The following is a 16,792-nucleotide window of genomic DNA, read 5'->3' on the forward strand; positions in this document are numbered from 1 at the left end:
TCTTAAACATGTCACCCTGTAATTTTTTAACCAGAGTTTGTGTTTTCACCTTATCTCTCCCTCCCAACTCCTCAAGGGCACTTGGTGACTCCTCGGTTATCACTTAGATTTAAGTATGTGTCTGGGCCCTCACATGGCAGCTGCACAGCGTCAGTGGGAACAGCATTTATTCAGACTTCTCTTTAGTTTTGTTCTACTCATAACACTCACTGTCACTGCCAAACTCTACTTTTCCTAGTCTGCATGATTAATATTCACCAGACACACAAACTTAAATAAGGCATATACACTCATAAAAATGTCACAAAGGGGTCCTTAAGGTTTTCTTCACCTCCGGTTGTAGTTTACATCCCAACTGTCCTAAACCCCAAGTATGTGGCAAAATAATAGTGCGCTTGTGCGCGCAACGACGATACAGAGCCCTCCTGTGGTCGTTCGGGGAGGTTCAGCAACTGTGCGACGCGTCACCAAGTTCTCAAATCTGGAGGAGGAGACCTGGAGCACTGGGGTCCATACTGAGCTCCTGTAATCCAGTTTGAAGTGGGCGCCGAGGATGCCACCAGTAGCAGACTGTCCATAGGATAGAAGTGCATGGGCAGACTTATAGACGTTTAGTTTATTCTACCTCAATTGTGTAAAACTAAATTAGAGTAGGCCTATGTTGTGAAAATGTGCAGAAAGATTTTGCACGTGTGTAGTATGCGGAAGGTCATTTATTTTGATAATAGTTAATGATTTTTATGAAATCTACGGAAGTTGGGAACCAGAAAATGGAGCGCAAACCTGAAGAAACATTACAAGAGTGAACATGAAACGTTGATCTCCACCGTCGGCACAAACAAGTAAAGCTGTCTTTATGGAGTTTCAAAATGACATTTTCTAAACTGCTGAACGAGAGCAATGATGAATTCTCATCGGACGAGGCGCTTAACTCGTCTTTACCACAGCAACATCTTTCCAACATCAGCAACGGCACCTGTGTGAACATCACCCTCGACTCGCAAGTTATAGGTGTGGGAATCTTTCTGGCCGTTTTCATACTAGCGGCGATCGTCGGGAACATTTTGGTCATTCTTTCGGTGCTGTGCAACAAACATTTGCAGACGGTCACAAACTTCTTCATTGTCAACCTCGCCATAGCGGACCTGCTGCTGAGCATCATCGTCCTGCCGTTCTCCGCGTCTCTGGAGGTGTTGGGATGTTGGGTGTTCGGTCGCATCTTCTGCAACATTTGGGCAGCGGTGGATGTCCTCTGCTGCACGGCGTCGATCTTAAGTTTGTGCATTATATCCATAGACAGGTACATTGGGGTGAAATACTGCCTAAAATACCCCACTATCATGACTGAAAGGAAGGCAGGTGTCATACTGGTGGTGGTTTGGGTATCTTCAATGGTTATTTCAATAGGACCCCTGTTGGGTTGGAAGGAGCCTCCACCTTTAGACGAGAGCATCTGCAGCATCACGGAGGAACCGGGTTACGCGCTGTTCTCTTCTTTATTCTCCTTCTATCTTCCGCTCATGGTGATTTTAGTCATGTACACTAGAGTGTATATCGTGGCCCGCAGGACTACAAAAAGTTTGGAAGCGGGGGTAAAACGGGAGAGGGACCATTCAATGGAGGTGGTGTTGCGGATACATTACCGGAGCGCGCCGGACGACGCGAGCACCAGCTCCAAAACCAAAACCCATCCGTTCAGAAGTTCACTGTCCGTGAGACTCTTGAAGTTCTCCAGAGAGAAGAAGGCTGCTAAAACCCTCGCCATCGTCGTGGGAATGTTCATTTTTTGTTGGCTACCTTTTTTCTTCGTTTTGCCTTTGGGTACGTACGAGTTATTCTCATGTTTAGATTTCGATTGATCGTGGACCCTTTATTTTAAAACGGTCTATTTTCACACTGCAATTTCTATCCTATAAAAAAGGATTTCATTCAACCGATTAAAAAAATGTAGGGTAATGATTCACATCTATCTTTTATAACTTGAGCCAATGAAAACTAAAAAATATTTATTTTTCATTGGCTCAAGTTATAAAATATAGATGTGAATCCTTACCCTAAAATTATTTAATTGGTTGAATGAAAACTTATGAAAACCTTTTTTCAGTGATAATTTGATGGGATTCATGTATATTTAAGTGGTATAGAAAAGCAGGGTTTAAAACGTGTCCTGAAAGATATCTCAAATTCCTGGTTATTTGAAATTTAAAATTAGGATTTTCCCAGCATGGGATGATGTACAATTGCTACGAAAATATTGCGAAATTAATTACCAAATAAAAATATAGTTTTTAGACTTTAGAGAGATACACTTTTATAAGCTTTTACATGCTTTTTAAAGTAATTTCCCTGTTTTTTGTTTGTTTGTTTGTTTAGCCTTAATTATTATTATTTGCACAAACAAACTGAAATATGCAGAACACTTAAACCATAAACTGATGACACACTCACTCACTAATGTGTAGTGTTATTTGATGCCAAAAATGAATATAAAGTCATTTATGTTATGCATTTTGTGCTTTTTCGTGGTCAGAAAAAAACTTGCAAAATGTGTAATATAAAGTAGTCTGTTAGGCATACACTGTTAGGTGCTTAAAAGGTTCTTCGCAGCCATGCTATAGAAGAACCATTTTTGGTTCCACAAAGAAGCATTCAGTCAAAGGTTCTTTAAAGAACCATCTCTTTCTTACTTTTTATAATCTAAAGAACCTTTTTTTCGCAACAAAGAACCTTTTTTGAGAAAGGTTCTTCAGATGTTACAGGTTCATTATGGAATCAAAAGGTACTTATATGGCATCAAATAACCTTTTGAAGCGCCCTTTTTTAATAGTATAGGCGACGTAATACGAACAAATCAGAAGGTAAATCTTATTATATCATCTTCACTACACATAAACAGAGTTTTGAGGGACGTGTTAGGCTACGTGAAATCTTTGTGTTAGTGTGAAATGCTGATGTGATCACTGTCATATAATAATGATAATACCAAATGGCCAGTTAATAATTGAACTGTATAAATGTTTTCACAGTTAAGAATTCTGCATTAGCAAGCTCCGTCATAATATTGCACCCCAAAATCTTGAGGACAACATTTTAAACGTGAGACAAGCAAGGTCAAGCATTAACTGACGAAAGAAGCTGTTGTCCTTCTATGGCAGGGAGGAGGTCCAGAAAGAGCTATTGCTTCATTAATTATATCGAACGTTGCCTTCATGTCAGTATGATGTAGCTGCACATAAAAACAGTATGCATGTTTGATATGATATTGTATGATATTAACACACGGCACACAATCAAGTTTTAGCAAAATGATGTAAATGCTAAAGTCCGTTTTGTTGTACCGCTCGCTGGCCCTGTCACGAAACCTCATAGAAAACACTCATACAACAATATTACTATTGTATTCCAGCGTTAATCAATTTAAAAACAGAAACTACAGAAACAGGGTGAGATGGAGATGAAAGTGAGAGAAGTAATTGTTAGTCATAAGAGGTTTCATACAGAATATGGGCACTTGGGCAGGGTCAAAGACCACCAATGGGAGCAAAGACAATAGGTTTAGTGGTCCAGTCACATAACTTTTAGAAAAGAATGTCACAAAAAGGCAGAAAGGTGTGCTAGTCTCCTATTATGTATCACAGATTTTAGTATTGATGACATCATTGTCTAGAGGATAAAAATGATTAAAAACGATAAGAAATTAGCAAATAATTGTTAAAGATATAATTATGGTTATTGTTTTTAGAATATTATAATATAAAAGTATCTTTCAAAAAGCAATTGTCTTTGAGTAAAAACAGAGCAATAGTTGGTGAAAAGCTCTCTTTGTCCCCCTAAACGCATTTTGTCTATTTCCACAGTATTCCAACAGTGGTTACCATCAGTTTAGTCTCCTGGTGTTCCACTTTCATTCAACTGTGTGTAAAATGTAGGGCAGCAAGGGCTGATAGCATCTCCTGGCATGATCTTCCTGTGGTGTTGGTGAAATTCTATGACCAACTCTTCTTGTTTGTTTCAAAGTTTAGAGTCCAGGCTTTGGGAACGGGAGGCCTGCTTTTGTACATCAGGATGAGGGAGGCAGTTTCACTAAGGTTCTTATGCCTAACGCTCCACTGACTTAATCGTGGCTATTAACTGGCTAAAGAGAACGCTTTCGTTTTCCAGAGTCTCAGCACTGCACCAGGACCGAGCAGGGATGTGACATGGCTCACATCCACACGCTCTAAACTGCGAGCCGCTGCTTTAGAATAACTGTAGAAATGAGGTGGATGAAGTCTGAGTTTGCATATGACTTGGAAACCTGAAGATTCTTTGGTATTTTAAGGATTAAAATACGCTTCAAAGGATAGGAAAACAGTTATGTTGAGATTTAAGTTGTGCTATTTGACACAAAGTTAATGACAAATATGTCTTAGCTATGCTCTGATATTTGGCAGCTAAACAACATGTCCGCACTGTTATTGTTGTGATGTATCAAGGGAATGTTGTCCTTACGTCATATGTTTGTGCTGGAATGTGATAATCTTATTTTGGTGACACAAACAGAACCTAATGTTCCTGCCCTCCTGAAGAAAATGATATTACATAGATACATATTCCCTGACAGTTACCCATATAGCACACCCAGATTTGTTGATTTCATTATTGTTATTGTTGTTTTTTTATTTATTATTATTTTGGAACATTACGTAATATCTGAGGGTGTGTATGGTGACTGTGACATCACCCGTAGGATTGTAACTTTCTTTAAACAGCCAATTGCTTCAGTGAATTATAATTCAAAAGTGACATTTTTTACATTCTTTAAAAAGAGAATGCCCATCAACTATGTGAATCATGTAAAAATACTGACCTTTGGTGACAATGTGTAAGCATCTGATTGCTTTCCTTGTTGTATTTCAATTAATTATTTAGTACTTTTATTATGTATTATTTATGTGTTCAATATCTATTTTATTATTTATTAGGTACTTTACAAAACCACACTGCTTTTGCATTACTGTGTATAGGGCTGAACCGGTTTCAGTGGCTGCTGACCTGTCAGGATTATTGTCAGCCACTAATGCATTTCAAGTTGACACTTCAACATAAACTCATGCATGTGCATTTTGACTGTTTAAATAGATCTTAAGTGATCAGCATGAGACGAGACAGCTTCACCATGTGGCTACCTGACAAACATTTTGACAGAAACCTATAGCACAAGTGTCACGGTCAGGTCAATGCATTGCTACAAAGTAAGCCTGCCAGCACGCATTCAACAGTCTCAGCTGTTACAAAAGGGAACCAACACCTTGTGTTCCTTGAAACACAGAATCCCTACTGATTTACCTACAGTTCCACACTAAATCTGTCAGTTTTAGATGCCCCATGCATGTTTATTTATGAAATATTTTGTTAATATTTGTTTTTTACTCTGTTCTGTTTAACGCAGTAATAAATCATCTCTTCAGCCATTTTCTTTTACAGAATATGCTTTCAGTTGAACATGTTTTTGTTATAACTTCTCAAAATGTAAACACTGGTCCAGAAGCACTTCCGGTTTCAGTTTTTATTTATTGACTATTATTATTTTTATAATATTTCTGTTATTTTTATTATAATATTTAATATGTATTATTTTACATATATAATTAAATCTTTCGTTTAACATTTTGATTTGGTTATAAATGTTCTGTTGGTTGTATTTTCCATTGTGTAATGTTAAAAACCTGAAAAAGGAAGCGTTGGACCAGCGTTGTTTATATTTTCAGAAATGGTCTGGGACCAAGCTTTGTGAAACTGTCAAGAATAACTCACCAAACACTGCAAGCAAGTTATTGTGTTGTGTTTGATGATCCAGTCAGGGTCTTTCACCTTTCAGACACAGTTTAGCGTAAATTTGTGAATCAGATCTCAAAATATACATTTGATAAAAATTTCTTAAATACCAGAACTGTATTCTGTGATAGTATACAACAAAGCTAAATGTAATTTTCTTCTAAAGTACCACATAGCAAGAAAACAGCACTTTTCTCAACAAAATCAATTGTTTTGTAAAGTGTAATGAATAGATTTGTTGCAGTGGATGTAAATGTTGGTTTACATTGACCGCTTCAGTCAATTGTTTTTTATTTATTTGCAAAATAAACATAAATTGGAGCTCAGATGTACACAGATGTAGAATACAAATGCTAAATCTGTTATATAAAATGTACGATACTCAAAATATCTTCTTTTTTGATATTTCGAGCTTGTTTACAGAGGATACTGAATTTATTTGTTACTTATCTTTACTACTTTAATTCTCTATACTACTTTTTGCACTAAATAGTGCCATTTCCGTGGCTGCTGACCCGTCAAGATTGTCTTTCACTTCTGACACAATGTCAGTCACTAATTCATTTCGACCAAAAATTCTGCATCTCCATCAATACATCATTTAAAACCTCTTTTCCTCTCCAAATTCTTTCTGTTAAAAAGTTCTCTAAACAGAACCTAGTGTGTTAAATCTATCCAACACAATTCCACTGATTTCGCCTTGAAAAGTGTGAAAGGGTTTCCAACATCCATTTGGGCCTCTCTGTGATCACATGCTCCAGCTAGAAAGGAAGTTTCCTCTCAGTAGCTACCAAAACATCCTGCCTGGTGTCTCATAATTACCACCATTACCAAAAAAAACTCTTTCTCGGCCTGGCTTTCATCTCCAAGTCACAATTACAACCAATTGACGACCTCTAGCCGAGAGGGAGAGCAGCATATCTCTTTGTTCATCAAAACTGTTTCAGCAAGACCGCACTACTCCCAGTCTATCTGTTCCCTGGTGCTATTTTTATACCTCTCTGCTGACAGGGAGGGACTCTGACCTCCCGTGACACAAAAAAGGGCGGATGGCATGTGATGACAACAGTTTTATGTGGGCTAATGCAATGCTGGCTTATCTTCAATGCCACAGATGCAGACTTTGTGTTTGATAGACCGAGTTGCAATGTTAGGAATGAGTGAATATTACTAAAAAAAATGAATGTTTAATTCCTTCAGGCCTGCTGTTGTTTAAAAATGATTTGACATTTAGTGACTAATGGACTTGTGAGGCCAGTCCATCAAAAGCAGCTTTTGTTTGGTTTGGACGTGAATCGGGGAATGGCATATTGACGTTCCTCCTGTTCCACGTCTCCTGCCGGGAGAATAAAATCAGACCTCACTGAAATGGTGAGAAGTCTACTTATAATGCGTTCCCCATCTACATCGGGCTGAAGGACAAAAACAATATGAGACGTACATAATCTGTCTGCTGGGTATAATTAGGCACGCATGGTTTGAAACGGCGAACTCGCGCATTTGAACTTTCGTGGCGCGAGGGGAATTGTAGCTTGGGGCTAAATGTACTTGGACCACAGTGTTATTTCCCATGCAAGTCTCAGGAAATGTTTCTCCACCTCACTCTCTTTCTTCACTTCCTCAGGTTCCTTCTTCCCAGCCCTGAAGCCGTCTAAAATGGTGTTCAAAGTAATCTTCTGGCTGGGCTACTTCAACAGCTGCATCAACCCGATAATCTACCCCTGCTCCAGCAAAGAATTCAAGCGCGCCTTCACCCGGCTCCTGCGCTGTCAGTGCCATCGTCGCCGTCGCATCATCCGGCGTTTCTACGACCAACGCTGGAGAACGGCCATGAGGGGAGCCAAAAGTGACCCTCACAGGGACTACTGCTCTGGATTTCCCTTCCACGAGCAATGTGGAAACTCCATCTATTCCTGCCAGAGCAAGAGCCGGCCTCTTAGCTTGAAGAGCTGGAGCTTCTTTCCGCCCTTGCAGAAGTCCTCCTTCCATCTGAAGGAGAAAATGAACAACCTTTCCAATAAAATCAAGAACGGGACGGGGAAGAGCGGCACGTCTGCTCTGAGCCGCCCGGAGATCAACACGGTCTCCATGGGGATCTATAATGACTGCGGTGATCAGAGCGGCTACCAGATCTATGACCTCACAGAATGCTACTGCCTGAAGGAAACAGACATCTAAACAAAGACAAAGATTGCTGTCTGTGTTCCCCAGGCAAATATTTGTCTCTAGGATATTTTTTCAATATATCATTTTTGCTCAAAGACCTGCATTCTTGTTATGTCTTAATATACTGGCTTTGACTCTTTGAAGCAAATCTGAGGATTTATAAGTGAGAAAAGTACACTGAATGTCAAAATAAGGACAAATGAAGTAACTGCACTGGACCAGAATATAGACTCATAGTTGCTGGGTTTGTGTATACTGTGTTGTCCGTGTGGCCTTTGAGTTATAAGCTGTCAAATGTCCAAATGCCCTGATAACCTACAACGCTGAAGTTTTAATGTTTGAACTGTTACAAAGAATTACTTTGACGTGTTGACCATTAAGTATGAATGGAAAACATTTGATATGACAATATTGAATCCATTATACTGATTACTACGGACAAAAATGATTCACTGTGATTCACATGGTGGAAGTCACTTTAATGGATTCAGTGGATTCTTCATAACTTTGAATGCGAGGCACAATTTGTAACAGATGTTTTCAAAGGGTGGTTAAAAAACGTGTGCTATTCGTGCATCTCTCCATTGAACCATGAGACAAGAATAAATCTGTCATTCACAAAAGGACCGACAGTTCCTCCTCGCTCCAGGACTACAACTCAGCTTTTGTGTTGTTGAGAAATTATTTGGGTTTCTTTGTAATGCCGATGTGATGATGTCTTTCAATGTCAACTATTAAGCAGAATAAACCTGAACAAGAGCACGCAGAATGGTGATCTCATACTCGCATCTCATGAATCCTCAGAATCTTTTTTTTTTATCATTGACTCTCACGTCATTCCAAACCTGTATAACGTTTTTGAGACATTTCTCAAAATATCTTCTTTTGTGTTTCACAGGTTTTTAATGACATGAGGGCAAATAAATGACGACAGAAAAGGGTTTTGTGAACCGGTAAACCTATCACCTTAATTTCGCTGTTGTGAACTTTATACTTTATTATTTGTGTCGGTTTTGCTAACCTAAGCAATTTCAGTAGAAAAATCAAAGTTGATACTTAAATTAAGCATAACTGATAAATCCGTTACATCATCTGAGCAATAAAATTTTCCCCTGGGCTGCGGAGACCAACCAATTTGATGCTACACGTTATCTTACCCATAAAAAGATTACTTCGCCCCAAAATTTAAATCCATGCAAAACCATCATTAAAGTGTCATAAAAGTGTCATAAACGTCATCCATATAACTTATGCAATATAAAAGTCTTCTGAAGTCATGAAAGCTTTATGAGGGTCTGCTTTATGAACTGCTAATCTTCACATTAATCCTCACCAAGGACAGTTTATGCTCAGTGTTGGTTTATTCCTCACATAAGCATCACATGGCTTGTGTGTTTCACATTAGAAAAAAAGTCGTACAGGTTTTAGAAGAACAGGAGGTTGAGTACATAATGGCTGATAATGACGAAATGCTACAACGGCCAGTAGAGGTCACTGTTATAAGAAATCGAATGTCAAAATCGCTTGACAGCTTTTGTGAACAAGCAAAACCATCGGGACAAGTTCTGGGAAAAGAGCTCTGAATATGTTTTAATACAAAAGTGAGAGAGAGTGGGTTTATGACTTGTAAATTATATTTAAAGCTCTGCATGGTTGAGTTCCAAGTGATTTCCTTTTCCATTTAAGATTTCTAAGAATGTACTGAAAAGCAAATCATGCTGAGATCTTGTCCTCCCCGGTTTCCTGTGGATTGCAGAACACTCACATCAATGATTAACAGTTGTTCATGGGTTTCTTAAGTTTTTTTTTGTTTGTTTTGAATAAAAATTCTTACATGTTCATGTTCAATAAACAATTCCCAATGACGTTAACTGTAGTCATTCTGAATGCATTTCAGAGAAAGTCACATTTTTACAATTATTGTATTGATTTTTACTATAAATAAATCTCGTCCCCTTATTAAATTAAACTGCCTGCCTTTCTATGGGAGCAGGCCAACTGTTGCAAGTTCCCCGTCAAGCTTTTACAGAATTTTAGTGTTTTATTTAGAAGAATTTTCACATACAAATGCAGTTAAACAATAGCATGTCATTTTTATTAAACATACACTTCTTTTTCTCTGGCGCCCCAGCTGCCGACAAATTTAATTATTTGAGTTTTTTTTGTTGTTTTATGCGTTTTAAAATATCAAGAAGACGTGAGCACACCCAAGATTTATCATATGTTCTCACACATATTTCAGCTATGACTGTGATTTTCAACAGGTCAAGGGTGTTAATCTGAGACAAGGGAGGATGTCTTTAATATGGGTCTGTTGATAGGCAGCATAAGTGCACAGGCTAAGTGACTTTTTTGAGCCTGAAATAGCAAAAAATGTCCTGTTCCTTGGTTATTGTGTTTATCATCCCATGCATCCCATTTCGTTAAAAATACCAGAACTCATTCTGCAAGTGTGTTTGAATTGGATTATGAAATGTTTACCATAACATTTATGAAATATGTATATGAAATATGAAATGTTTACCGTAACCACAACAGCTTGTACTTGTATCTACGGAGTGCTCATTATTTTGTTAATCCACAGTACATTAGGTTTTATCCGTTGAATGGACATTGCAACAGTGTTGACAATAGCAAGAAAAAATTGCTCTGGAACACCAAAACTGTGACAAATATTAAATCCAGACCAGACATCTACAGTAATTTATTCATTGCAAACATACATTTTTCGAAGAAAAGCAACATATTTTTACAGAATGGTCACCCTTGACGTTTGCGTGCATTTTGTTGTTCATCATGTCACCTAAAAATGTCCTAATGTGCTGAGAAAAAAATCCTACTTTTTCATTTTATATTGGCATGTTACTGGCAAACTGTGTTTGGAATAATGTGTTTACAGGTTGTGATAATCTTTGAATAAACATCATTTTGCTTTTCTTGTCGCAATCTCAAACTTTATCAGTAAACAAACAGCAGAAACAGGTTTGGTCAAAGGACATTTTATTAAAGAGTTTTCATCCAAAAACGAGAGTTCAGTTATGACTGAATTCTTCATTTTTTTAAAACAGTACAAATAAACTGCTGCTGTGGTCTACTGGTTCTCTGTGCGCTCATTGGCATCTCTTTTCGAGTGAGAGAGATCCATTCCTTGGGCCGAGCCACGCAGACATATCCTGCATCCCATGATCATGAGAAAAGCCCTTCGGAAAGAGCGGTTGAAGAAACCGTAAAGAAAAGGGTTTAGGGAGGAGTTGACATACCCCAACCACAGGAACACGTCCCATACCACACCAGCGGTCCCATACTCAATGAAAGGGTCAATGATATTGACAGTAAAGAAGGGCAGCCAGAAGAGAAGAAATACCCCCATGATGATGCCCAGAGTTTTAGCGGCTTTTCTTTCTCTTCTTATGGAGTTGCGATGCTTCTGCTTCTTACTGGAATCTTTGCCCACACCTGCTGCCATCTGAGCCTCCATGGCATTTATCTGCATGGCCTGGCGCTTTGCTGCTTTATAAATCTTCCAGTAGGCCACCAGCATGGTTACCATGGGCAGGTAGAATGCTACCAACGATGCCATGACTGCGTAAATGCGGTTTACCAAAAAAACACAAACGTTCTCAGGCAAAGGAACGTCAACGCCTAGTTTGTGCAGCCCTAGTAGAATAGGACCAAAGGAGATGAGGAAAGGAACGGCCCAGCACACCACGATAAGCAAAGCCACGCATTTGCGGGACATCTTAAACGTGTACACCAGGGGGTTGCAGACGGCGTAATAGCGGTCGAACGCGATGCAGCTCAAATGAAAGATGGAGGCCGTGCATAGCATCACGTCCAGGCTGGAGTGAAGGTGGCAGAAGGTAGGACCAAACCACCAGCATCCTTCCACTGTCCTTACCATGCTGTAGGGCATAACTACCAGCCCCACCAGGAAGTCAGCGAGAGCCAGAGACATGACAAAAGAGTTAGTTGGAGACTGGAGCTGTTTGAAGTAAGCAATGGCAAGAACCACTAGAAGGTTGCCGACGATGGTGCAGATGATCCCGGAGATGATGAAGACATAGAGGCTGACTCGTGAAACAGGGCTGCGGGATGTAGCGCAGAGCTCGAAATCAGAGTCGAGCGAGATGTTGCTCTCCTCCTTCCATTCTGAGAAGTTTGCCATGCTTTTGAACCTGTGATAAATCAGACACAAGCAGTCAAGATTTAAAAATGTAATGGAGATAGAATTTGAGTATGAGACTCAAATCACTCTTAACCCTCTAGGGTCTGAGGCAGGGGCTTAGCTACATGGTGGCCATGGGTGGCCACGACTTCCCCTGAATGATGGATGGCCACCTATCTGGCCACCTCTGTTGTGCGAAGCAGTTTTAAGATGTGTTTCGGAGTTTATAGAGCTGCGCAGATCATTTATCGTATGCACTGAAAGTAACGCGAGAACATTACTCTCGCGTTAATATGATGTCATACGCTGACGCACTGATGCAAACAGTCTGAGCGCTATAGCTGAACAGCTGCTAACGTCACAGTGTACTGTCTGTGTACCATGGAAGTCCATCGCGAGCAGAAGGATCAGGTCAGTAAGATCAGTCTTGTTTAACTGGATTTCATTCATTAATTACATTTTTGCGAATGTTGTTAAAGAATTTCTTTCTGTAATGATTTTTTGGTCACCCTAATAAAATCACTGGGTCTTACCTGGCCACCTCTAAAAAAAAGTTCTGGCTACGCCCCTGGTCTGAGGGGTTTTTGGGGCCCTGGAGAAGTTTTGGCATACCCTTATATTTGTACTGAGAATTTCAATCTGAAACAATTTACTTTTATCTGGACTCTAATTAAGTGCATTACAGATAAAATTAGTTTTTTGAAAATATATTAAAATGAAGGAATTTATATTATAAAAAATTAATGCAAAAAGAGTTTATATAGCCAGAAAACTGTAAAGGAATTTGAGACTTGTGAATTGGACTCGAGTCTGTTACTAAAAATTGTATTATCAAGTATGTTTACCGATATAATGATAAATGATTATAAAATGGTTGTGTTCTTTCACCACATAATAATAATCTGTCAATTTCACTTTAATAATTCATATTTTCGCTAGTGACAACTGCCCCTGAAATTCTTGTAAGGCTGGAAATGCAGAATCGAGTGGGAAACCCAAGCCAAATCTGCCATTCTCATTAAACAATATTTTGGATTATTTCAAGATGGCATTTTGCCAGGAATAATCAAAATCCCCTCAACTTGACTGTTTCAGGAATGGTATTCCTGCTGTATGCCCTATTGTAACCTTTGGGTTTGTGTCTGTGTATATCATGATGACAATAGCATTGTTAAAATGTTACGTGTTTACTAATGTGGAGAGTTTTATGTGTTATGTACAATTTAAAGGTCTACTGTAGTATTAGTGACATACTTAATTGAATTCCTAAAATAACATAGACGGCATTTAAAGAGACAGTTCACCCAAAAATTAAAATTCTCACCCTCTTGTTGTTCCGAATCTGTATGAATTTCTTTGTTGAGAAATATATTTGGACGAATGCTAACCAAACAGTTCTTGGCCACAATAGACTACCAAAGTAGGAAAAATAACAATAGTGAACTGTACCTTTAAGCAAGAAAGCTTTTATTGCGCTAATTTTGTTAAATGAGTGTCACTTTAAATTAAAGCCACCAATGAATTCTGTCAGATGCAACCAAGCAGAAGAGAGTGTCATTTCCCAATGAATGACAGTCATGTTCCTCAGCCCGTGACAGAAGCTGCAAACAACATCTGGGGATATTTAGCAGAGAGGAAAGAAAGTGTAAAAGAATGGTTTTAGTTCAGTAACAATAAACATTTAATTAACTCCAACGGGACCGTGTAAAACAGACAGCTATGAAATATTTGTCATTCTTTTTTCCTTGACATTATCATAAAACAAAGATATTTTCTGTTATGGGACTGTATGTGGTTTTGGATTTTAATTTGGTTCTTTGTAGGTATTAACAATGATTAACTTGTGTCTTTTTTTGTCTGAAAGTTTGTCAACAAATGTTAAATGACAACATTTAATGCTCTCCCAATTGTAAGCTGCTTTGGATAAAAGTGTCAGTAAATAAAAACATGTAAAAACTAATAATAACATTACTGAAAACACCACATATGAAAAGTCCATAGCAACCAAGCTCCAAAAAATACAAAAAGCACCGTAAAGTTACCAAAAAAGTGGTAACAAACTGAAACGTCAGTTGTTACTCTAATAACGTAATAATCAATAATCTTGTACTTTTGTTTTAATGCTAAACTCGTCTTTTAATACGCATATCATAAATAATAAAACAGCACTGTTAAGTAAATGAGTTCCCACAATGATGTGTCAATACAAACATTTAATAGAGACGGATTAGATCTGAAAATGAAGAACATCAAATGGCAACAATAAAAAGATGACTTGCCTGCTAAATTACATTAATTGTGTTCCCTTTAGCTCATGATTTTCATTTTTACAGAATGACAAGGTTAGGACTAGACACTCAATTCACTCAGACAAATAGATTAGCAGTTCTACACCCACAGACTCTTTTCCTTCTGTGCACAGCAGGACATCTTGAACAACATCCTGTGCACATACGTACCTGTGATCAAGACAACATTCTCAGAATATACAGTAACTTAAAGATACTTGGAAAAGAATATGTGTGTGGTCCTTCCCCATCTCAAACATGGCCAATTAAACCCTGCGACTCCAAATTAAAGACATAAACACTGGTTAATACTAAGTGCATAATAAAGATAAGGAGCAGGTTTGCTTCACCTGCAGACCATAACAGAGCACTCTGCTGTTCCATAACAAAATCTCCTCTTACCTGACCGTCCAGGACAATATCTAAACAGTTTTTATTTGTTTATATCCCCGAGGTTACCTAACCAATGCCGGAGGTTATATTAATAGTTTGCCCCTCATCCATTTAATCCTTATATTTAAACTAAAGCATGGAAATCCAACATGATTGTGCTATCGCTTGCTTTGTTTGTTATTCTGGAACGAAAGCCAGCGCTTGTGCGCTCCAAGCAAAATACTTTACCCAAATCAAATTGCTGCGTTCTGCCAACGTACTTAAAGTATGTTTTGACTTTCAAGGAACTGAGGGGAGAGAATGAGCAGGGCACTAATGTCAATCTGGGTCAGATGTATTTATGATCCGTATAGATAAAAAAATTACTGCCTGAACATCACCGTCTCATAATACCAAGGACATGAACGAACCTGTCAATCATAAATGGGATCACTGTAAGGACATCCTGTTTCATGATAACACAATCTTAGTGATGGACGGTTATACCCATGGGGAAAAACTATATTCAATGACTACATTTAAAAATGATCAAATGTGATTAAAAACTGAATAAAAGGAAAAACTTTTAAGTAAATTAAGATATAATTTTTCTTATTACTACAGTGCCTGTTGTATTTATGCATGCTGGATTCACATATAGGCTACTTATATAATCCAAATCAGAGCAAATATACTCACCTTCTATATAAAAGTCTTGTTTTCCCCTTTAAACTGCCATGTTTAACCGATTCTTCCTTTCTCCATTTCTGCCGGATGCGGTGACCAGCGGCGGTGAAGTGAGGATGGCAAAGTGTCTGTGTTCATTTGCATATGCCACATTAATAACCACTAAACAGGTTCTCTTGATCATGATGTAGGCGGGGCGTGTGTGGGTGCCTGTGTGTTGGCTATTAAGAGTTGGGCATTGTTGTGCAAATCAAACTCGCATCCAACAGATTCCCTGAGCTGTTTGCTTTATTCCGTATAGCTGAGCTCGGTTAAAAAATAGTTACATGCTGTCATGTTTTCTAAGCTGAACGCATCAGATAAAGTAATTGCAGTTCCTAAGGGCGCACTCGTGCTGTGAAGAGAATCTGCCCTTCATAGATTACATCAGTAAAGATGCTGCATTGAGTGCATTCCATCCTGACCTCAGGCTGAATTTGGCTGGGCTGTGCTATGCATGTCTGTACCAATGTATCTGATCACACATCATGACCTCTTAAACTTAAATTAGCGTTAACAGTAACGCTAATAAATACTAAGCATTAAGCAAAGATATTAATATTAACAAGATGCTCCACTGCCGTACAATGAATGTTGATGAATGCAATATTAATATTCATATTAATAATATTAATGTTATTGCTCCTGTATGACATATCGCTTATTGCTCCCTGAACTCTCTGTAAGTCGCTTTGGATAAAAGCGTCTGCTAAATGAGTAAATGTAAATGTAAGCAGAGATATGGAAAAGGTAGATATGGATAATTCGTTTTCCTACAGGATCCAGATTTACACTGGTCACAAAAGCAGTCTCAACAAAGTAAGTCAGACTTATTTAGACTTAAACAAGTGTAATTTAATAAATCCCTACTAATAAGCTCTCCGCACTAACCAAAAACCTTTTACTTAAAGTTACTGAGTGCAGCTGTATAGCACGTCAGAGGAGACCTGGTCCTCCCGGCTAAGTCTGTTTTCTCTCGAGGATTATTCACTTTAGAATAAAATTTAATTGAACATCACATTCAAAAATCAGTGCCAGATTTGCTTATCATACAAAGTAAACAAAAAATGTTCTTTGGATAAAACATCGATATGTCTTAACATTCCCATGCAGGACTAAACTGAAAAAAAGTATAATTTACCGTTTAACCATAATGTCGATTGATAGATGAATTTGCACCACTGTATCGTAATGTTTATTTGAACGCACAGCCTTTGACGTCAACAGCAGACGATAAAGGCAGCCTTTTCACGCTTGT

The 16,792-nt window shown here is 38.3% G+C and overlaps 2 protein-coding genes across 2 annotated transcripts; one reads left to right on the forward strand and one right to left on the reverse strand.

Annotated features, from left to right (window-relative positions):
- Window positions 1–551: 551 nt before the first annotated feature.
- On the forward strand, window positions 552–10,919 carry adra1d (adrenoceptor alpha 1D). The gene is made up of 2 exons (XM_057332841.1): window positions 552–1,821; window positions 7,442–10,919. The coding sequence occupies exons 1-2, from the start codon at window positions 870–872 to the stop codon at window positions 7,993–7,995; spliced, it is 1,506 nt and encodes a 501-aa protein (XP_057188824.1). The 5' UTR covers window positions 552–869; the 3' UTR covers window positions 7,996–10,919.
- A 154-nt stretch (window positions 10,920–11,073) lies between these two features.
- LOC130553433 (5-hydroxytryptamine receptor 4) lies at window positions 11,074–15,604 on the reverse strand. The gene is made up of 2 exons (XM_057332389.1): window positions 15,508–15,604; window positions 11,074–12,158 (listed from the first exon to the last, which is right to left on the reverse strand). Exon 2 carries the CDS (start codon window positions 12,146–12,148, stop codon window positions 11,075–11,077), a length of 1,074 nt encoding a protein of 357 aa, XP_057188372.1. The 5' UTR covers window positions 12,149–12,158; window positions 15,508–15,604; the 3' UTR covers window position 11,074.
- Window positions 15,605–16,792: the final 1,188 nt, after the last annotated feature.

This window comes from Triplophysa rosa, linkage group LG4 (genome assembly GCF_024868665.1).
Source record: "Triplophysa rosa linkage group LG4, Trosa_1v2, whole genome shotgun sequence".
NCBI classification, from domain to species: Eukaryota; Metazoa; Chordata; class Actinopteri; order Cypriniformes; family Nemacheilidae; genus Triplophysa; species Triplophysa rosa.